General features: G+C 40.5%; 1 protein-coding gene across 1 annotated transcript in view; it reads right to left on the reverse strand.

Moving 5' to 3' along the window:
- Positions 1-22,871, reverse strand: part of SGIP1 (SH3GL interacting endocytic adaptor 1) — a 176,223-nt gene that overhangs the window by 148,848 nt on the left and 4,504 nt on the right. The window contains exon 2 of the mRNA XM_044441183.1: positions 9,587-9,631. Within this exon, the coding sequence (XP_044297118.1) occupies positions 9,587-9,596 (10 nt within the window). The 5' untranslated portion in view covers positions 9,597-9,631. The remainder of the gene's footprint in view (positions 1-9,586; positions 9,632-22,871) is intronic.

The raw sequence follows: 22,871 nt of genomic DNA on the forward strand, positions 1-22,871 counted from the left end.
CTGCTTTTTAGTATGCTGTCTAGATTTGCCATAACCTTCCTCCCAAGGAGCAAGTGTCTTTTAATATCCTGGCTGCAGTCAATGTCTGCAGTGATCTTGAAGCCCAAAAAAAAAAAAAAAAAAAAAAAAAACAGAATCTGTCACTACTTCCATTTCTTCCCCATCAATTTGCCAGGAAGTGATAGGACGGGATGCCATGATCTTAGTGTTGAGTTTCAAGCCAACTTTTGCACTCTCCTCTTTCACCTGCATCAAAAGGCTCTTTAGTTCCTCTTCACTTTCTGCCATGAGAGTAGTATCATCTGTATATCTGAGGTTGTTGATATTTCTCCCAGCATTCTTAATTCTGGCATGTGATTCATCTAGTCCAGCCTTTTGCAGGATGTACTCTGCATATAAGTTAAATAGGCAGGGCGACAGTATACAGCCTTTCTCAATTTTGAACCAATCAGTGGTTCTATGTCCAGTTCTCACTGTTGATTCTTGACCCACATACAGTTCTCAAGAGTCAAATAAGATGGTCTGGTACTCCCATCCCTTTAAGAACTTGCCACAATTTGTTGTGATCCACACAATCAAAGGCTTTAGCATAGTCAATGAAGCAGAAGTAGATGTTTTTCTGGAACTCCCTAGCTTTCTCCATGATCCAGTGTATGTTGGCAATTTGATCCCTAGTTCCTCTGCCTCTGTGAAACCCTGCCTATACTTCTGGTAGTTCTCGGTCCACAAAGTGCTGGAGCCTAGCTTGTAGGATTTTGAGCATAACTTTGCTAGCATGTGAAATGAGCGCAATGGTGCAGTAGTTTGAACATTCTTTGTGATGGGAATGTAAGCTGACCTTTTCCAATCCTGTAGCAACTGTTGAGTTTTCCAAATTTGCTGGCATATTGAGTGTAGTACTTTTACTGCATTGTCTTTTAGGATTTTGAATAGCTCAGCTGGAATACTGTCTCTTCCACTAGCTTTGTTGTTGCTCGGACTTCCTAAGGCCCATTTGACTTCCCATTCCAGGATGTCTGGCTCAAGGTCAGCGACCACCCCATCGTGGATATCAGGGACATTAAGCTCTTTCTTGTATAGTTCTTCTGTGTAATGTTGCCACCTCTTCTTAATCTCTTCTGCCTCCTTTAGGTCCCTGCCATTTTGGTCTTTTATCATGCCCGTCTTTGCATGAAATGTTCCCTTCGTATCTCCAATTTTCTTGGAGCGATCTCTAGTCTTTCCCATTCATTTTCTTTGCACTGTTCATTTAAGAAGGCCTTCCTATCTATTCTAGTGATTCTCTGGAATTCTGCATTCAAATGTGTATCTTTACCTTTCTCCCTTGCCTTTCACTTCCCTTCTTTCCTCAGCTATTTGTAAAGGCTCCTCAAACAGCCATTTTGCTTTCTTTCAATTCTTTTCCTTTGGAATGGTTTTAGGAATAACAGACATTTGGTGGGATGACTCACATGAATGGGACTCTACAATCGATGGTTACAGCCTATTCAAGAAAAATAGAAAGTACAAAAAGGTGGGTGGAGTTGTACTATATGTGAGAGACACATATATCTGCATAGATATTCAAGAAGAAGAACTTAGTAGTCCAATTGAAAGCCTCTAGCTAAATTTAAAGGGAGCAAAAATAATAAAAACATAGTTGTTGGCATATATTATGGTCCACCAAGCCAAAAAGAGGACAAGGATGCAACCTTTGAAAAGAAGCTTGCCAGTATTTCCAAGAAGAATAATATAGTCATTATGGGGGACTTCAATTTCCCTGATATATGCTGGGAGACAAATTCTGCTAAGCATGGCCCCTCCAAGAGATTCCTGACATGCGTCGCTGACAACTTTCTCCAGCAGAAAGTAGAGGAAGATACGAGAGGATCAGCTATCCTTGACTTAATACTAACTAAGATGGACCAGTGGAACTCTGGGGGAAAGAGTCCATGTGATACTTGAATTCTCTATCATAAACATCTGATGTTTTTGACATCTGATGGAGATGATGGATGTGGCCTGGAATGCATAGGGGCAGGATATCATGATCAGTCTTGCGGTATAGGAGAGGAGACAGCATGTTCCAGGGAACCCTCAAAATCTGTGGGTAAGGAAACTGGCCATTGAGGTCTTGGTGGGAACACAGGGGCATTAAAGAGATCCTCCCATCTCCCATAGAAGTCTGAATGGGAGCAAGGGTTCTAAAAGGAGTCCTGGTCTTTTCAGCCTAGAGAAAAGGAGACTGGGATCTGTTGGCAACATATAGGTACGTGAGGGGATGTCACACAGAGCTGGGTAGAGACCTGTTTTCTCCTGTGGAGGGCAGGACAGTTTCCAATGGAGCAAAGCTCAGGGAACCAAGGTTCAATTTGGATGCCAGGAAGTACTTCCTGTCAGATCAGACCCCTAGGATATGGGCTTCTACATGGGGTGGTTGAAGACCCATCAGTGAGGATGTTCAAGGATAGACTGGACATGCACATGTTAGGCATGTCATGAGTGGAGCTGGCTGGAGCTGGGGGTCAGACTAGATGGCCCACGAGACCCCTTCTGATGTGCTCTATTTCTATGTTTTCAGACTACATGCCCTAGGCAATCTTCCCCAACCTGATCTTTTAGACTGCAACTCCCCAGCCAAGGGAGTCATCTTTTTATATCAACTATGTGCCCAGGAACACTAGCACATCACAATGTAGCATTGTTCCCATTTGGACATTCTAAGCAATCAAGGGGCTGCTGACTGGATTCTCACTGCTGCTTCCACTTGAATAAAAGGAAGAAATAACTTTAGAATCTGTCCTGATGCTCTGTGTTCTGGGGATAATCCACTTGTCTGTTTCTTTAAAAATTAATTAATTAATTAATTGCTGAATTTGCTTCCATACTAGGGGAAGAAAATGTTTGACTGTTGCCCCCTCTGCTCCCCACCGAAAATTTATACTCAAATAAGTTGCCCAGTTGTTTGGCCTAACTCTAGAAATTTTGCTTGCTTCTTGCTTCTTCTTGCCTCCAGCGTATCGCACAAGATCTTGATGCCCCATATATGCAACTGTATGCCAGGACCAGCTCTACATAAACATCCTCAATCTTCTCCTGAAGGGGATCAGACTAGATGGCCTGGAAGACCCCTTCTGACTTGTTCTGTTTCTGTTTCTATAACGATCAAATATTTAAATTATGTTTGCTGTCCATCTTTTCCATTTCTGTGCTATCAACATCCCTGTAAACACAAATCTAAGCTAGTCTATTTACACTTTATTGTACTTGCACATGTATGGATGTTGGAAGCATCTATGGGTGAACAGCATATCTAAAACAAAAGCAGATCACTTAGGCAAGGCAGGAATTGTTGAGCTCACAATGGTGAATGAAACTGGATCTGACTTCTGGCATCATCATGGTACAAAAGCACTTGGAAGGTGTTGTGAGGTAATAGTGATCGCTGGTTCTGAAAAGGAACAGTTGAGGATGTTTTGGAACAGGGGAGGCTGAACTTCTTCCGGGGATGAGTTTCAATTTGGAGCAGCACTTGGAAGCAACATTCCAGTGGTGGGCGGGACTGAGAACAAAAGAGATGGGGCCAAAGTATTTTTTAAAAACCAAAATTATTTTATCTTAAAATGCTTACTGTGAGTAACAAAGGTCTTAGAGGCATTGCTGATCTTTAGAATATGGGGGAAATGTACAAAAGCTGGAAATGTTAAAACAATTAGCTGTCAGGGTAAGGGGCTACGAACATCTGGGAAACTTGTAGTATTGTGTCCTACACACCCTTTTCAGTCACAGAACTAGTTCCTTTGTTCACATATAATGCTACCTTGTGATTCATTTTATTCATGATTAACCCATAGTTTGTTGCCCTACCCAGACTTTATCTGGAAGATAATCAAACAAACCCTTGTTTTGTTTTAAGCACTCCTGCTTGTTTCCTTCCTCCTTTGCCCACTCCTCTCCTCTCCTATTACCCAAATGCCATTGTGGTGTTGTCCTGTTTGGCATGTTAAATAGGCTGGGGGTTTTTTACTACTCTTGCCAGCTGCCTCTGTAGTCTGACAAAACAATCCACGAACAACCTAAAATTCTGGGTTCAGGTATAATGAAAACCCTTGATTTAAACAGCCCAGAATTCACAACCCAACAACAACAGTTGGTTCTCTTTCTGTGTTGTTTGCCAAGGTATGCCAACACAGCTGGGTTGGCATATTCCAAAAACCCAAAATTCAACAGCCCATACCATGATTCAGTACTATGTGTGAACCCAACCACTGACTAGCTTGAAGAAGTTGCAGTTTTAGTTTCTCCATCAGCATTTGGCAACACATGTGGCCTATTCCACAGAATTCCTGTGATGAGAAACCAGAGGATCCTTAAGAAACCAGAAATCCTTAAGAATCCACCTCTTGAGACCTCCCAAATTAGTGAAAATCATCCGTAAATCTTCTTCCCACCCCTAAGGAAAATGTTTCAGCCAACATTTTAGTTTCTAATAAGATTTAGCATTCTCTTCAAACCAGCGGAAATAGAAAAGATGGTAAGATGGTTCTGTCATTTGTCTGTACCAGAGAATATAGCACAAGACAGCATGTTGTCCATTTGGAATGGCTGCTGTCAGCTGCAATGCCTCAAGCTTTAATTTTGCAAAGAGCCATCTTGCCTGAATGACAAACAATTATTATTACTGCACAACACTGACCCAAATACAATAGCTATTCTAGGAGCAATGCAAACCTGTCTTGAATATTTTAAAGTATAAAAAAAAGGGAACAGGGGGAAAGAAGCAAATACAAATAGATTATTCTGCAACAAAATAGACACAAGCCGTCCTATTTTTTCCACCTTTGATTCTTCAAGAAGAAAGCCTTATAATAGTTGTGTGCTCATATTTATCCATAAAGTTAAAGTTTGCTGATTTTTGACCATAGAAAGTGTTCATAACATTCTGGACACATTTTGGACTGTGTTTGTTTATCAAGTTACACAGAACTGTCTCTAGCTTACAAGAATTACTGATTAATTTAATAACGTCCTATAATAGTGAACTTTGGTACTGAGTGCCAACTGTTATGTAACCAAAAGCAGGGCTACTGAAAAAAAAAAAAAAAGAGAGGGGGGATATGTAAACAATGAATACAAGAATCACCAGCAATCAATGTTCATCCTCAAGAATCCACTTTGGGAAATTTGCAGAGGTACAAAATATCCTTTAAAGAAAATGTTATTAGTCACACACACACCCACACAACTCAATCAGCTTGCTCTTTGGCCCTGCAGCACAGAGTTATGTCTGTGTTCTTTTGTGGAGAACAGGAACAATAATATAGAAAACCCCAGAAAAATGAAATGGAATATGCTGGAGAAGGGCATAGTGGGATGGCATCCCGTAAAGGGCCGCTGCAATATTTTGATGCAATTTCCACTTGTTTTTATTCTAATTCTCAAATGAGCATCTCTTCTCATAAGCTTTTTATTCATTTTATCCAGAGTTTTACACAGATTATAATTTTCTAGACTTCTATACTATCTAATCATTGAAGCTCTCTGGGTAGTTCACAACAATTAGAAGCACGTAACACAACAATATCTATTATAAAAGTTTTAAAATGTATAAGATAAAAGTAAAAGCCAATGTAGGAGCAATATGGAGAGATGCAATCCTATGCATGTTTGGACAGAAAAATGTCCTATAAATCCATCATAATGGGGACAATTCTATTAATACTGATAGAAAAACCTCAACAACCCCCGACATGCTCCAGTCAGCATTTAATTTAATTTCTGGGAAAAGAGCAAGGAAATGATGCTGGGAAGGGTACAATGTAGGTGCCAGGAGAAGGGGAAAAGGTTCCTCTGGCATGTACTGTATGTCCATGCATTTAATTATACATTGATATGGGAACCTACACACATCAGGCTCTGTAGACCCAATTTTAATAATCTTCACACCACAAAACAAAAGTACGTACTTTGCATGATTGAAACCAACATGCATTTCTACCAACATGTGTAGAAAGCAGATGTGTGTATAGCACACAAGTAGAAAATATATGTATAAAACATGTTTTTAAAAATCATCAGCAAGTGACTGCATCTATGCTCAGGTCATTTTCATACTTGCTTCAGCTTTCTCACCTCTTTGGGGTTTCCTGACATTTCCTGACTCTTTCATCATTCATACGGTATCCTTTCCTAATGCCCACATGCCTCAAAGGTAGGACATGTGCAAGTGTTCAAAAGATTTTGCAGCAGTACAGACTTGTCCTGTTTACCTTTAAAAAAACTCCCACATACTGCCACTTCCAGAAATAAATATCACACTGTATGAGTATGATTATAAAGCCTACAAACCTCCTAGTGTCACAGCAGTGGAATAGAATTTTTTTGATCCCAAGTTGATTGCTAATCTTATTTTTAGGTAGTAATTTCATCTGTTGTATTTGAAACAGTTTTTACTTATCTGGTCTTAATATTTACTTATCTGGTCTTAATATTTTCTCAGACAGTCAGCCATGACCAGATCGGGCTAATTATTAGCAGTGGTGCCTCATAGTTCGAATGACTCTAACTTCAAACAATCCAGAGTTTGAACATTAGAGTCGAGATAAAATTGCTCCGCTGTTTGAACCATACTTCTAGTTCAAACTGTGAGAGAAGTGAAAAAAATGCAGTCACAGTGAAAACATGATCTGTTGTGCATCCAAGTCAAAAAAGCATTACAGTGAGAGACACATTACCCTTGATCCCCTTCAAAATACTCTTCCTCGCTTCAAACCCACCTCATCATTCTTGCCACTTTCTGAAGCAGTTTCAGAAGTCCTCTTTTGTGAGTGTCTTTAGCTGTGCTGTTGTGGCTGCCTCTATGTCCTGAATCAATTCGTCTTGAATTGATTTGTCTTGACCTGTGTTCAAAGTGAGTGGGAGTATTTTGAGGGGGATGAATGGCAATGTGTCCTTTACTGTAATTTTTTTTATTTTAACATTCACTTTGTATATGACCTCAAACTTGTTATACTGGTTTAGGAGGCCATATTTGCTGTTTAAGTTTACTGAAATGGGTATTGTTTAGGGTCTGGGAACAGATTAATTCACTTTCCATAATGGGGAAAATTGATTCAGACTTCGAACAGCCTCCTGGAATGAATTAGTTCAAAGTAGGGGCACCACTGCATTTCAAATTAACTTGGGATGTGCAGCTTCTAATCACATGCAGTTAACCATTCTATTATCTCAGGCAGTTTTCCCTGTATCTCCAGGGTACAATGTTTCTGTTTCTTTCCTGCAAGTGGGACACCTCTTCTTCCTACCATCATTTTTTAGCCTTTCCTACTGCTTTCTTAGGCCCTTGATTTCACTTTTTCAAGGCTGTTCTTCTGTCACTCCTTTATAGAGCATTTTCAGCATATTCTGCTTCCTTCAAGCATCCGAGCAGCTCAGCCAATAGGAGGCAAAGAATGCTTCTATCTGCCCCAATCATGACATTAAGGGAAATCACCCAGTCAGTGTCAGAAACAGTATCATCACAAAATCCCTTAATGAATCATTATTACATAGGAAGTCTTCACAGCCAAGGTAATGAAGATAGACCAAGGGAGTTTCCAAACCTATCTCTCAATCAATGGCTGATCTATGCCATGGCATGAAAATTTGTGTTATTTTTCATTTTCTGTAAATGCTGTAAGCTGTAATTTCATATTATCCAATGCAAGTTTTGTATCCTGCCCTTCCACTTGGTTGCCAGAACAGTGAACAGAAAAATAAAACATAAACATGGATTTTAAAAGTGCAGTACTAAAACAAATGAAATATAAATATCATAAAACATCAGATTAAAACATTATAAAATTCCATCAAGACTTTGTCCCATCCACACTTATCTGAGAGAGTAAGCCCTATTGAAGTATGATTTACTTGTGCGCAGACTTGTATAAGATTGTGAAGTATTTCACAATTAAGAAGTAATTGTTTCTGCTTTTTCCTTTGATGTGTTAAAGATAGTTTATGGTACTGATTAGAGGAACAACCAAATTTAGACTTGGGCATGTTTCAGGTAGACCCATTGATGCAATGGAACCTTAGCCAGGATACTAGTTAGTGTGTTTTTGTCTGTATTAATTTACCTTGCAAGTTAGGTAAGGAAGTTTTTGTTGTGTGAAATAAAAGGCCACACAGTATAATTTATGCAAATTTACTCTGATCCTTTAGCCCTACAGACTGTATATTCTAATAGAAGACTGCATATCTTGTTATAAAATGATTAATGGTAGGGGCTTAGTCTTTAGATCATTTACTTATATTCCTGTAAACTACTAACTGTACTTTCTGACAGGAGAGATGTCATGGTCAAGGAAAAGCTATGGATAATATCCTTAGATACAATTAAATTGTGGGGAATATATTACATGAACAGTGATGTTCAGACAACAAAATGTTTAGTTTTCAAATCTTGACTCCTTATTCAATATGCATCATAAATGCAATTTTCATGCTGCAGCTGCTGTACTGTCTACACTGTTAGTTATTCCTGGACTGGACTCAAAGTATGAAAATCATTTTATTTTTATTTATTTATTTATTTTTGCAAGTGCTAGTCTCTGCACCATGGTATGGTACAAAAACCAGAAGAAATGAAGGATCCATCCACCTGCTATGAATGTTTGGAAACTCATTATTAATTCTGTTATAAGCTCAGACATTGCAGCACAATTAAGAATTTTATTTTAATATCAAGTGCATTTCTTCGCATGAGGAGGATGTTCAGACCGGATAAAAATATATTAGAGGGCTGCAATGCTTTTCCACAAACATACCTGAAATAAAGGCATCCGAAAGACCAGACCACGCATGTTTATATGTACATGTTTTAATGTATTGCTACAAGTATCCTGCATCACTTTTACATGCAGACATATTCATTTCACTAGTGAGCCTTCAAGCTGGAAGAACCTAATTTTCTGTTGCTGTAACTGCTGCAAATTAAGGATGTGTACAGCTGCTAGTTATGTCTTCAAACCACAAATACTATGCTCATAGGCAAAACCCCACCAAAGGACTGATCATTTTCAATGTACCCTTCAAACATTTCAAGAACATGCCTTAAAGCATGTTAAACTACAGAACAAACAGAATCCTTCCCCAGTAAAGGCTTAAGAAAATCAGATCTGAAATGTTTTATGTGACCCTTCATTCTCCCTCCTTCCTTTTTTTAAAGAAATGCCCCCCCCACAGCAATGCATAATGAAAGCATTTTAAAAACACACATATTTCAGTATCCCATATTTGCTATTCAGAAATTCCTCTTGTTCTCTTTATTTGGCTCAGAATATTTCTACAGGCTACTAACTGCATTTTTTTCTATTCTGAAAAGATATGCAAGAATAGAATTGTACAGCTCTTTAGCTGCATCAACAGAACTAAATATTTTATCACTGGAAATGGTATCTGACAAGTCAGATATTTGTACCATCAAAGCATTTTGTTTTTGTTTTAATTCTTCAGTGAGGATTTAAAGCAATTGCAATTATATTAACCATCAACAGTATTTGCCTTCCAAGCACTACTAGAAGAAACAGCACTAGAAATGTTCAGGCATAATCAGAATAGAACCTACCTTCCATCATGGTGGCAGAATTGCATTCCTCAGTTTCCAAAGAGCCTGAAAAAATACAGGAGATTACAATTCCAATTACCAGACACTAATGTAAGCCTTCAAAACCAAAGCCTTAGATGCATGATTAATACAGAACAAACATTTTGGAACAAAAACAGAATGGGAGCATGCTAAGGCAAAGGACAGGCCATGGTACTGCTGTAGCTGTACCACCTACAGGATCACAGAAGGATGCTGAGAGAGAGAGAGAAAGAGAGAGAGGAAGGGAGGGGTGGAGGGAGCTGGCTTAGCTCACATGTCTGCTGCTAGTATCTCAACCAATCCCTCCAGCTTTCTATCTCGTCACATGGTAGCTTGCTTGCATCTCCTGACACAATACCCCTGGAGAGCACAGGAACCTATCCCCCCCACCTCTGTTTCTATGTGCGTGCATGCCTGCACACACACACACACACACCACACACACGTGCGCGCGCGCACACGCACACACACGCACACATGCACCCCCCTTTGATTTCTGTAACTTCCAATGTATTTTTTCCTTTGTATAATCTTGTTGCAGTATTTGCATGACCCAAGATTAATTATCATGCACTGTCAGATTGGCTGAGCTCTGCTGTGAAATCTGTATCCAAACAGGAGGGGCTGGGAGTAGGGGAGATTGATTTAGATTTTAAAAAATCAAATAAAAACAATACAGATTTCACCGTAGGAATTTCACAGGCTCTGTACGGAAGAATCAAGGCAGCTGCATTATGATAACACTCACGTATCCAAGATGTCAGTTTCTGCAGGTCTCATAACACAGGGAAGCTGTAAGCTTGGCTTCACATTTGTATCTGCTGATCCTCTTCTCTCTCTCCCTCCCCTCCCTGTGCCTCACCAACCATTCAAGAAAAAAGTCAATTGCTGTGATGTCACATCATAAACAATTATCTTCAATTATTAGAAGGAGGATATAGAAAGAAATTTCAGCCAAACACCTCCTAAGAATGCTTTGGAATTAATTTTGCTTGAGAAGCATCTGTGTCCAAGTGCAGAGAATTATCATTAAAAAGAAGAGGAAACAACAGAGATACAAGGCACAAGGGACTATTTTGAGATCAGGCTCAGAAGTGCATGAGAATGTCAAAAGAGAAAAGATGAAGTGCTGTAGAGCCAGGCTGCACCTTTTTACCATATACAACTCTACCTCGCCAACACCTACATCATCAACACCAATGTAGTCACCACTGTCACATCTGAACAGATTTTCTTAACATGCAGTGTCATGGCAAACTGGGTTTTCTTTTCTTCTTTTGTTTCTGCTTTTTCAAAAGTTAAACAGTTTTCAACCGGACAAGACTAAATGTGGGTGTGTGGGTTTGTGGAATGACAACAATGGTAGGTTTCTACTTATCTCTAACACTGATTTCTCTTGCCACCTCCTTCCAATGACACCCATATTTCATCAAGCGCAGTGATGTTTCTGTAGCCATAGACTTTGCTCAAAATATTTGTTCCACAATTTTTGGAGAGGGCAAAGGAAGGGAGACAGCATTCCAGATTAGATGGAGGTATGTAATGTATCTTGACTGAGGTGTTCACAAATGTTTTGGAAAAGTAAATAACTACTTACTCTTCCAGATAATACCAGGATTAGAGGATTTGATGAAGTTAGCATACTTTCCATTTGTTTAAACTTGGTGCATCTTCTTGAAGGATCTTCCCTGTCAAACTTCACTGCAGGACTTTCCAGTGATCTCTGCTGTACAAGTGGATTTTTCCTCCTTTAAATTACCATTTTACCTGTTCATGCTGTTAAATGTTTCTGTAAAACCAATAACTATTAGAACTTGTGTATGACACAAATTCAACTTCATGGTGATGGAATATGTAAATATTGCAATAGTGCAATTGCATTAGGGACATGATTTTACTGTTCACAATTTAATGTTAATAGTAACACTTTTCATTAAGATTGGGTGATCTTGGCAAAGTTCGCAAAGCAGTAGCTTTGGTTTGGGTCCTTGCTGTTGGAAGATGATCTTGGAGCTACATGACATACAGGCTAGATGGAAATGGAACATTGCCACAATGCATCCAACAATCCCACTGTACTAGTAGCTCAGCTCTAAAAGACATTCTGAAATTTGCTGTCTTCTCTGGAGAAATCCAGCATCAACACAGAAACACTTGTGCACAGACCTGAGTTAGCAGAACATTGTGTTATGAGTATTATGGACTACATAGTTTGCAAATTCTTCATTACAAATTGATGAGGCTAGGGAGCTCTAGATGTTTGTAATACACAAGACAACTACTCTTGCCATTTCACTGTAGCTCTTCGAGTTAATAGTAAGATTCCAGTGCTTTGATAGAGTACTAAAGAAAATTATGACACTTTCTACTGGCTACACTATAACAATGCCACATGGAGATGGGTAAAGACCTGTTTTCCCCTGCAGAATTGGGCAGGGTGCATTCCAATGGAGCAAAGCTCAAAGAACCAAGGTTCAATCTGGATGTCAGGAAATACCTAGAATCATAGAATAATAGAGTTGGAAGGGGCCATGAAGGCTATAAAGTCCAACCCCCTGCTGTTGCAGGACACCACGTTGCACCACCCCACTCAGAGGGCTGTCCAGTTTCTTTTTGAATGTCTCTAGTGTGGGAGAGCCTGCCACCTCTCTAGGCAGCTGGTTCCACTGTCTTGCTGCTCTGACAGTGAGGAAGCTTTTCCTGATGTGCAGCCTGAATCTGGGTTGTCACAGCTTGACTTGATTATTCCAAGTCCTGCACTCTGGCATCAGCAAGAAGAGATCTCAAACTTCCTCTTTGTGACAGCCTTTGAGGTACTTAGAGAGGGGAATCATGTCCCCCTCCCCCCTGTCTTCTCAAGGCTAAATATGCCCAGTTCTCTTCATCTCTCATCAAAAGGCAATGTTCCAAACCCTGGTTCATTTTTGTTGCTTTTGTCATCTGGACCCTTTCTAATTTTTCTTCATCTTTCTTAAATCTTGTTGCCCAGAAATGGATGCAGTACTCCCAGATGAGGTCTTACTAGTGTGGCGTATAGGGGAACTACTACTTCTCGTGATTTGGAAGTAATACTTCTGCTAATGCATCCCAAAATACCATTTACCCTTTTGGCAACTGCATCACATTCCATTGTTGGCTCATGTTTAGCCTATTGTTCACAATTACTCCAAGATCTTTTTCTTGTTTAGTTCTGTTGAGCCACGTATTCCCCATCTTGTATCAATGCATTTGGTTTCTTTTTCTTAGGTGGAAAAATTGGCACTTGTCCTTCTTGAATCTCATTCTGTTGCATTGTGCCCAGTGTGCAAGTTTATCAAGATTGCCCTGGATCTTCTTTCTGTCTTCTAGGGTGTTCCCACCCAGTTTTGTATCATCCGCAAAATTGATTACCTTACCTTGTACTTCCTCATCTAAATCATTAATAAAGATGTTGAAGTGCACTGGACCTAGGACTGAATCCTGTAGCACCACACTAGTTACCTCCATCCAATCTGCGAAGGTACCATTGTTAAACACTCTTTGTGTCCAAGTCAGCAACCAATTTTGGATCCACCAAATATTTTTTTCATTTAGTTCAAGTTTTGCTAATTTGCTTATAGGAATGTATGTGTGGCACTATGTCAAAAGCTTTGCTAAAGTGTAGGTAGATTATGCCCACAGTGATCCCTTTGCCCATTTCGGAGGTTACCAGTCAAAAGATCAGATTAAAGTAGTCTGACAGGATTTAATTTTGATAAATCCACATTGGCTTCTATTAATCACTGCATTTTCTTCAAGATGTTTGCAGATAGATTTTTTAATAATCTGCTCCAGAATTTTTCCAGGAATTGATGTCAGACTAACTGGTCTATTCTCCTTCATGGATCACTACCTTGTTATGGCAAAGGGGCTTGCGTAGCTCAATGAAGCTATGAGCTATGATGTGCAGGGCCAGCCAAGACAGACAGGTCATAGCAGAATGCTCTGACAAAATGTGATTCACTGGAGAAGGAAATGGCAACCCACTCCAGTATCCTTGCCATGAAAACCCCATGGACAGTACCAAAAGACAAAAAGGTATGACACCGGAAGATGAGCCCCTCAGGTTGGATGGTGTCCAATATACTACTGGGGAAGAGAGGAGGGCTAGTACTAGTAGCGCCAGAAAGAATGAAGTGACTGGGTAAAAGCCGAAAGGACACTCAGTTGCAGATGTATCTGGTGGTGAAAGGAGAGCCCGATGCTGTAAAGATCTATACTCCATAGGAACCTGGTATGTAAGATTCATGAATCAAGGCAAACTGGATGTGGTCAAACAAGAGGTGATAAGACTGAACATCGACATCTTAGGAATCAGTGAACTAAAATGGACAGGAATGGGTGAATTTAATTCAGATGACCATCAGGTATACTACTGTGGGCAAGAATCCCTCAGAAGAAATGGAGTAGCTTTCATAGTCAATAAAAGAGTAGGAAAAGCAGTACCCCCGTACAATCTCCAAAATGACAGAATGATCTCAGTTCTAATCCAAGGCAAACCATTCAACATCACAATACTCCAAGTCTATGCCCCAACCACTGGTGCTGAAGAGGCTGAAGTTGACCGGTTCTATAAAAGTCTACTACACCTTCTAGAATTAATGCCCAAAAATGATGTGCTTATCATCATGGGGGATTGGAATGCTAAAGTAGGAAGCCAAAAGATAGCCAGAATAACAGGCAAGTTTGGCCTTGGAGTACAAAATGAAGCAGGGCACAGGCTGGTAGAATTTTGTCAAGAGAACATGCTGGTCATAGCAAACACTCTTTTCCACAACCCAAGAGATGACTCTACACATGGACATCACCAGACGGTCAACACAGAAATCAGATTGACTATGTGCTCTGCAGCCAAAGATGGAGAAGCTCTATACAGTCAGTAAAAACTAGACCAGGAGCTGACTGTGGCTCAGATCATGAGCTTCTCATTGCAAAATTTAGGCTTAAATTGAAGAAAGTAGGGAAAAGCAGTAGACCACTCAGGTATGACCTAAATCATATCCCTGATGAATATACAGTAGAGATGACAAATAGATTTAAGGAATTAGATCTGATAGACAGAGTGCCTGAAGAACTATGGATGGAGATTCGCAACATTGTACAAGAGGTAGCGACTAAAACCATCCCAAAGAAAAAGAAATGCAAGAAAGCAAAATGGCTGTCTGAGGAAGCTTTACAAATAGCTGAGGAAAGAAGGGAAGCAAAAGGCAAGGGAGAAAAGGAAAGATACACCCAATTTAATGCAGAATTCCAGAGAATAGCTAGAAGAGATAAGAATGCCTTCTTAAACGAACAGTGCAAAGAAATAGAAGAAAACAATAGAATAGGGAGGACCAGAGATCTCTTCAAGAAAATTGGAGCTATGAAGGGAACGTTTCATGCAAAGATGGGCATTATAAAGGACCAAAATGGCAGGGACCTAAAGGAGGCAGAAGAGATTAAGAAGAGATGGCAAGATTACACAGAGGAACTATGCAAGAAAAAGCTTTACATCCCTGATAACCACGATGGGGTGGTCACTGACCTCAAGCCAGACATACTGGAATGTGAAGGCAAATGGGCCTTAGAAAGACTGAGCAATGACAAAGCTAGTGGAGGTGACAGTATTTCAGTTGAAATATTCAAAGTCTTATAAGACAATGCAGTAAAAGTGCGACACTCAATATGCCAGCAAATTTGGAAAACTCAACAGTGGTGACAGGATTGGAAAAGGTCAGCTTACATTCCCATCCCAAAGAAAGGCAATGCCAAAGAATGTTCAAATTACCGCACCATTGCACTCATTTCACATGCTAGCAAAGTTATGCTCAAAATCCTAATTAAGATTGCTGGGAGAAATATCAACAACCTCAGATATTCAGATGATACCACTCTATTGGCAGAAAGTGAAGAGGAACTAAAGAGCCTCTTGATGTGGATGAAGGAGGAGAGTGCAAAAGTTGGCTTGAAACTCAACATTAAGAAAACTAAGATCATGGTATCCGGTCCACTCACTTCCTGGCAAATAGATGGGGAAGAAATGGAGGTAGTGACAGATTTTATCTTCCTGGACTCCAAGATCACCACAGATGGGGACTGCAGCCAAGAAATTAAAAGACGTTTGCTCTTGGGGAGGAAAGCTATGGCAAATCTAGACCGCATACTAAAAAGCAGAGACATCACCCTGCCAACAAAAGTGCGTATAGTCAAGGCTATGGTTTTCCCAGTTGCAATGTATGGCTGTGAAAGTTGGACCATAAGGAAGGCTGAGCACCGAAGAATTGAGGCCTTTGAACTGTGGTGCTGGCGGAGACTCCTGCAAGTCCCTTGAACAGCAAGGTGATCAAACTGGTCAGTCCTAGAGGAGATCAACCCTGACTGCTCTTAGAAGGCCAGATCCTGAAGATGAAACTTGGCGCCAGGTCAAGACCTTTTTATTTAAACGTTATTTTAATTGTTAACTGTATTTATTGATTTTAATAATTTCTCGCCAGAATGTCTCCAATATTTTATGTAATTGTATCATTCATATTTATTTATGTTTGGAAGCTGCCCCGAGGCTTATGCGAATGGGGCGGCATATAAGTTCTTCAAATAACTACATACATACATACATACATACATACATACATACATACATACATACTTTGGCCACCTAATGAGAAGGAAGGACTCACTGGAGAAGACCCTAATGCTGGGAACAATTGACAGCAAAAGAAGGGGACGGCAGAGAATGAGAGAATGAGAATGAGGATGGAGTCACTGAAGCAGTCGGCATGAGCTTAAGTGGACTCTGGGGGATGGTGGAGGACAGGAAGTCCTGGAGGAATGTTGTCCATGGGGTTGCGATGGGCCAGACACAACTTCGCGACTAACAACAACAATGACAACAACAACAAACTGGTCTATTGTTCCCAGGTTCATCTTTTTCCCCCCTTTGAAGATAGGGACAACATTAGCCTTTTTCCAGTCATCTGGCACTTCTCCTGTTTTCCAAGACGTATTGAAGGTAATAGCCAGTGGTTGTGAGAGTACTTTCACTAGCTCTTTTATAACTCTGGAATGGAGTTCATTGGGTCCTGGAGATTTGAAATTGTTTATTCCATCTAGGTATTCCTTGACCATTTGTCTATCAATCCTGGGCTGCCATCTCTCACTTCCAACTTGTACTTCCTCTTGATTGCAGATTTCCTTGTGGGAGAAGACTGAGGTGAAGTAGGAACTGAGCACCTCTGCCTTTTCCTTGTCATCTGTTATCACTCTGCCATCCACTTTAAGTAGCTTGAAACCCTTCTCTTTTTCATTTCTTTTGTTCTGGGTGTATCTGAGGAAGGCTTTTTTAGCTTCCCTTGCTATTCTCAGTTCATTTCCTGCTTTAACTTTCCTGATGCTATTCCTGCAATTCCTTACTCTTTGTTTATATTCTTCTTTCATGGCCTGGCCCTGCTACCACTTCCTGTACATGTTCTTTTTTTCTTTCAGGCTGTCACTTAACTTTTTGTGTACCCTCATGGGCTTCCTCTGCTGTCTTCCACACTTTTTTCCTGATGGAAGTGTTCACATTGTACTTGGACAATCTTCATTTCAAGATTTCGCACCCATCATGGACACTTTTCCCATTAAGGGTGTGTTGCCATGGCTCTTCACTTACCATTTTTCTGAGTTTGTTAAAGTTGGCTTTCTTGAAGTCCAGGTTGCTTGTTTGGCTCCAGTTACCTTTGTAATTTTGCCTCCTTTATAACTGAGAATTGAAGTATCTCATGGTCCCTTTCCCGGAGAGTTCCCGTGGTTGTTATTTTGTCCACCAGATCCTTTCTGACAGTTAGGACCCTAAGATTATGGAATGAGCTTTCATGGGAGGTGATTCAAGCCCTATCAGTGAGGATGTTCAAGGATAGACAGGACATGCACATGGTAGGCACATCATAAGCAGAGTTGGCTGGAGCCGGGGGTCAGACTAGATTGCCCTGGCGACCCTTTCTGACTCGCTCTGCTTCTATGTTTTCAGACATGTCCTAGACAATCGTCCCCAACCTGATCTTTTGGACTACAACTTCCCAGCCAAGGGAGTCATCTTTTTATATCAACTATGTGCCCAGGAACATTAGTACATTGCAATGTAGCATTGTTCCTGTTTGGACATTCTAAGCTGTCAAGGGGCTGCTGACTGGATTCTCACCGCTGCTTTCACTTCTATAAAAGAAAGAAATAACTTAAGAATCTTTCCCGCTGACTAGATGTCCCAGAAGGCCCCTTCTAACTCACTCTTTTTCTATATTTCTATGTTAATAAAGATTTGCAAGGTTAGTTAGTGTTTAGAAGCTGAAGTGCAATGTTAGACCTGCTCCTAATTTTGAAATGGAGGCAAAATCATTCTGTGCACATTAGTCATCTAAACTATTACCCCAGCCAGAGGATTCTGGAACCTAAACATATCCATTCAGGTACTAGAGAGATGTTTTTTCTCCCCAAAGCAATGTTGGGGAGTGCTGAATCCTAAAAGCATATATGAAGAATTTCTTTCTTTAAGAAATATAATATTTCTTTATTTCTTTCTTTATGTTTAACCCAAATCTAGCTTCCCTTAATTGCTTTACACCCTCTTTTCAGAGGGTGTAATAAAATCTATCTACTTTATGTAGGGTCACTGTGAAAATTAATAAAGCAACCAGATATTAGACAGTACTATAAATGCAACATTGAAATATCAAGAAGGTTATACTATCTATGATATGATATTTCCAAGAAAACTAAGAAAAAATCATTCTAGTACAGAAAGCTCTTTGGTTAACAGGATTATCATTTTTTCACACCCCTATATAATTTCCTTCTATACATCAATCTTTGGAGGTGTCCAGTTCACCATCTTATGTTGGATGATTTTCAGTTGTTGTGACCCGAGGATGTGGACAAGATGCTTGACTCTGTCTGATTTTCCATGAGCCCACTCAACCCTGGCCCGGTGTGGTTAGTTGGAAGTTCTGTGGAATGGGTTTCGCTCTGCATCCAAGAAGTTGTCAATGCCTCATTGATAGAGGGGATGGTGAAACAACTCCTTAAAAGGCCAGATCTGGATCCAGGGATACTCAACAACTACCAGCCCATCACCAATCTTCTATTTTTGATTTAGAGCAGGTGGTGGCTCTCTATGGATTATCTAGATCCATTTCAATCAGGTTTTAGGCCTAGGTTCAGGAGGGAGACACCCTTGGTCACTCTGTATGATGACATGTGCAGGGAGAGGGACAGAGGGAGTGTGACCCTGTTGATTTTTCTTGATGTCTCAGCAGCTTTCAACACCATCAACCATGGTCTCCTTCTGGACAGGCTTGGCAGGTTGGGAGTGGGAGGCACCACATTGTGGTGGTTCCACTCCTACCTGGTTGACTAGGTCCAGAAGGCGGTAGTAGGCAACAGTTGCTCTGCCCCATGGTAGTTGTGCCATGGGGATCCACAGGGTTCTGTACTATGCCTCATGCTGTTTAATATCTATGTGAAACCACTGGGAGAGGTTTGGGCTGAGGAGTCAGCAATATGCTGATGGTACTCAGCTCTACCTCTCTTTTTCATCTAATCCAGGTGAGACTGTTACCATCCTAAGCTGGGACCTGGGCTCGATAATAAACTGGATGAGGGTCAATAAACTGAGACTTAATCCTGGAAAAATGGAAATGCTATTGGTGTGTGTGTGTGTGGGGGGGGGGTCCTCTGACAGGTGGGAGGGACATTATTCTCTCCTGGATGGGGTCACACTCCCCCTAAGGGACAGGGTCTGCAGTCTGGGGGTGCTCATGGACACTAGTCTGTCTCTGAAACACCAGGTGGACTCAGTGTCCAGGACTGCCTTTTTCCAGCTGCAGTGGATTTACCAGCTTCGTCTCTACCTAGACAGGGGGAACCTGAAAATAGTTATTCATGCACCAATAACTTCCAGAATAGGTTATTGTAATGCACTTCACATGGGGCTGTCCTTGAAGACAGTCCAACAATTGCATCTGGTACTTTATGAGTGCTGATGGACCTTTATTGGTCCTGTTTTTATGTCTTACGTATTTATTCTTTTAATTGTTTTATGTTGCTTTGTTCTGTGAGTCACCTAGTGAGGCCATTCTGGCAAATATAGGTGGCATATAAATATGTGAATGAATGAATGAATGGTCTGAACTAGGATGTTGTGCATGTTCAAAATGATAGATGCTTCAACATGAGTTGGGCAGACAGTAGAACTGGAACTACTGGTACATCTCTGGTTTGTTTACAGTACAATGGCAAGGAATCCTGATTTTCAATTATTTAACAACAGTTCAACAAAATGACACACACACCCCTGCCCCCTTGCCGCCATAAACTATATACCTGAAATGGAGAAAGGCTGTGATAGCCAGGAGTGGAGATTTTGAACAAGAGAGCAGTTCTCATGCTTCACTTAAAACACATTTCTGGACGCAGAATTCTAAGTATATGCCTTTTGTACATCCTGTTAGGGTTCTGAAAGTGTCCCACCACCAACTACAACCTAGATCCTGCTTTTCTGAAATCTGCCCTCCCTGTACATGTCCAAAATCTATGCCCACTTAAAAGACCCAACAAATGTTAATTTCATCACATTAAAATATTGAGTGACAAAGTTGCTCACATTGACATAGGATCATAGAATAGTAGAGTTGGAAGGGACCAAGAGGCCATCAGGTCCAACCGTCTGCTGTTGCAGGACACCAAGTTACACCATCCCACTTATGACTGTCCAGTTTCACCTTGAATGTCTCTAGTGTGGGAGAGCCCATGAGTTTTCTAGGCAACTGGTTCTCCTGTCATATTGCTGTGACAGTGAGGAAACTGTCCCTGATGTCCAGCCTGCATCTGGTTTGTTACAACTTGAGCTGATTATTCAGTGTCCTACACTCTGATATGAATGAGATCTTGTCCTTTCTCACCAGTGGCGGAGATAATGATCTGTATTTTTAAGCAGAAATCTGGTATCAGACAGAGTAGTATTACATGTGAAAACAGGCTTCATACCAATGACTTTAGGATTTTGTGTTGCAGCGAAGAGAAATGAAAGCATTGTGCAGGTTTCAGAACATCCTTGCACAAACATTTACACTAGAGGCTTGGCATAAATGCTAATTTCTTTTAACTTGGTAGTCACAGAATGAAATGAACACCATCCACACTAAATCATTATTACTAATACTATTTCTTTAGTCTGTAATTGTTATGCTTTGTCTCTTTCTGCAATTGTCGTGTATTTCAATGTTTTGTTTTAGTCAATTTTAACTGCTCCTGTCATGCCACTTTTTTGTTTTTGAAAGGTGGGGCTCAATGCATATAAATAAATAAATATTAGGCACTCGGATGTGCAATTACTGAACATGGGAAATGGTGGTATTATTAAGGCAACCCAACAATTCACAAGCAACGGTAAGAAAAAAGTAGCCCAAACATGCATACATTTCTTAAATTTTAAGTGTATTTCAAATTGCCTTTTAAGGTGAGCTCTTCCTGTGATGACTGATAACCACTTGGTACATACATATTTGATTTACATTATTTGTTTCGTCAGACATTCTCCCCACAGCCCACCATCAGGTGATTGGAGAGTTCACAGGAGGGGCTGGACTGTTTCAGCTGTAGTGCTTAAAATCAGAAGCAGTATCCACAGAGAAATGTGCCTGCAGCATCGTCAGTGCTCACCTTCAGAAGGTCACTGACAGCTATGTAAATTTAGCAGGAATTTCCAGAAGATTGTGCTCTGACATTGGATGTTGCACAGAGAGCTGCTGTTTTAAAATTTTCTTGCATTTAACTTATTCTGTTGCTTGTTGTTTTGATTGTATGTTTTTGTGTATCATCCTGAATATATTTTCTATAGAAAGGCAAGATAATCATCTCGGAATAATATAAATGTTTCTGACCATAAGCTAAGGCTATCCCAATGGCTCACCACTGTCATCTACCAATCAGGATTTTCACAGCAATTTAAATAGTTGTGACATGTGAAGAGGCAGCTTAGTAAAATCCCTTGGATTTCAATTTGAACCTTTAAGGAAGGGATTGTTTTTGCAGCCTCCATAAAGAAATTAAGAACAGTTCATACCAAAACATTAAAAATAAAATAAAATAAAATAAAATAAAATAGTCATAGTCAACTGTGAAATCATGACATGCATGCAACAAGTTTCTGCTGGGGCAGCTGTTCCCTCGATTCTTAGTTATCAGTTCCAAGTAGTGATTCTCATATGTGCTGCTAGACAAGGTACGTTGTGGACACTGCTTGCCAAGTTCAAGGAGCTTTAAGTTCTGGAGGCAAGGGATTTACTAAATAAAGCTCAAATCCATCAGCTTTATCCTCTGCCAGAATACAGTGGCAACAAATGTCAAAGCATGAATCAGAACTACAGGGTAACCCACATATTTTTGGTTTACATATCAGCATACATGGATTTGTAGCCACTTAACTAATCCATAATGAATCCCAGTATTTCTGTTATTCAGAGTAATTCTCTCCCTACCATCTCAAAACAGCAAGTTATACAAAGCTGCCTTACATGCAGAGAATGACTGTGAGGTTGCTTTCTCTGCTTCAGGCTTGCTTTCCTCTTACTATTCCCTGCCCCATGAATGGCATTGAAGCTGATGATAAAAATGGTCTGGGGAGAAATGATTGGGCAGGCATGCAAACTACCATTCCACGGCTGCTCATATCCCTAGCCTAGTTTGACTCTCAGACTATGTCCTTCATTTGTGGTCCTCTTGTAATTTGTCACAATAAAGGTGCAACCTTGTGGCCCTCTGGCATTGCTGTATGGGAGGGGAATCACAGAGTAGGTTGAAGTCCCAGCTCTGGCCTTGGAAATGACTGGGCTGGGTCTCAGAAAGCATTTCTCTGCCACAGATGCTGCATGGTTCTTCCTGCTTCAGCTGAGCTCCACTGACAGAAGACCATTGTCAAAGTTGGCACAGGGGGCCTGTTCTAGGGTGACAGGGAGGGGAAGAGAACGACAAAGAATATTGGTGCTATATTGGTATCTCTTCCTCATGAGGAGGGAGAAACAATTAAATGGTCGAAATCTACCACCAACGTGTTTTGGTGAGTAAGGGGAACACGAAGGCAATCCTAGCTTTTGCATTTCTCTTGCTTTTCACTGGGTGCCCATAATCTTTCAGGTTCAGAGGGTTATAGGCAACCACATTGGATGATACCCTAAAAAGATCAATGTGAGAATATTGATCATGGCATGTCATGAGTGGAGCCAACTGGAGCTGG

The sequence above is a fragment of the Varanus komodoensis genome, unplaced genomic scaffold, assembly GCF_004798865.1.
Source record: "Varanus komodoensis strain SLA01 unplaced genomic scaffold, ASM479886v1 scaffold1, whole genome shotgun sequence".
In the NCBI taxonomy this organism is placed as follows: Eukaryota; Metazoa; Chordata; class Lepidosauria; order Squamata; family Varanidae; genus Varanus; species Varanus komodoensis.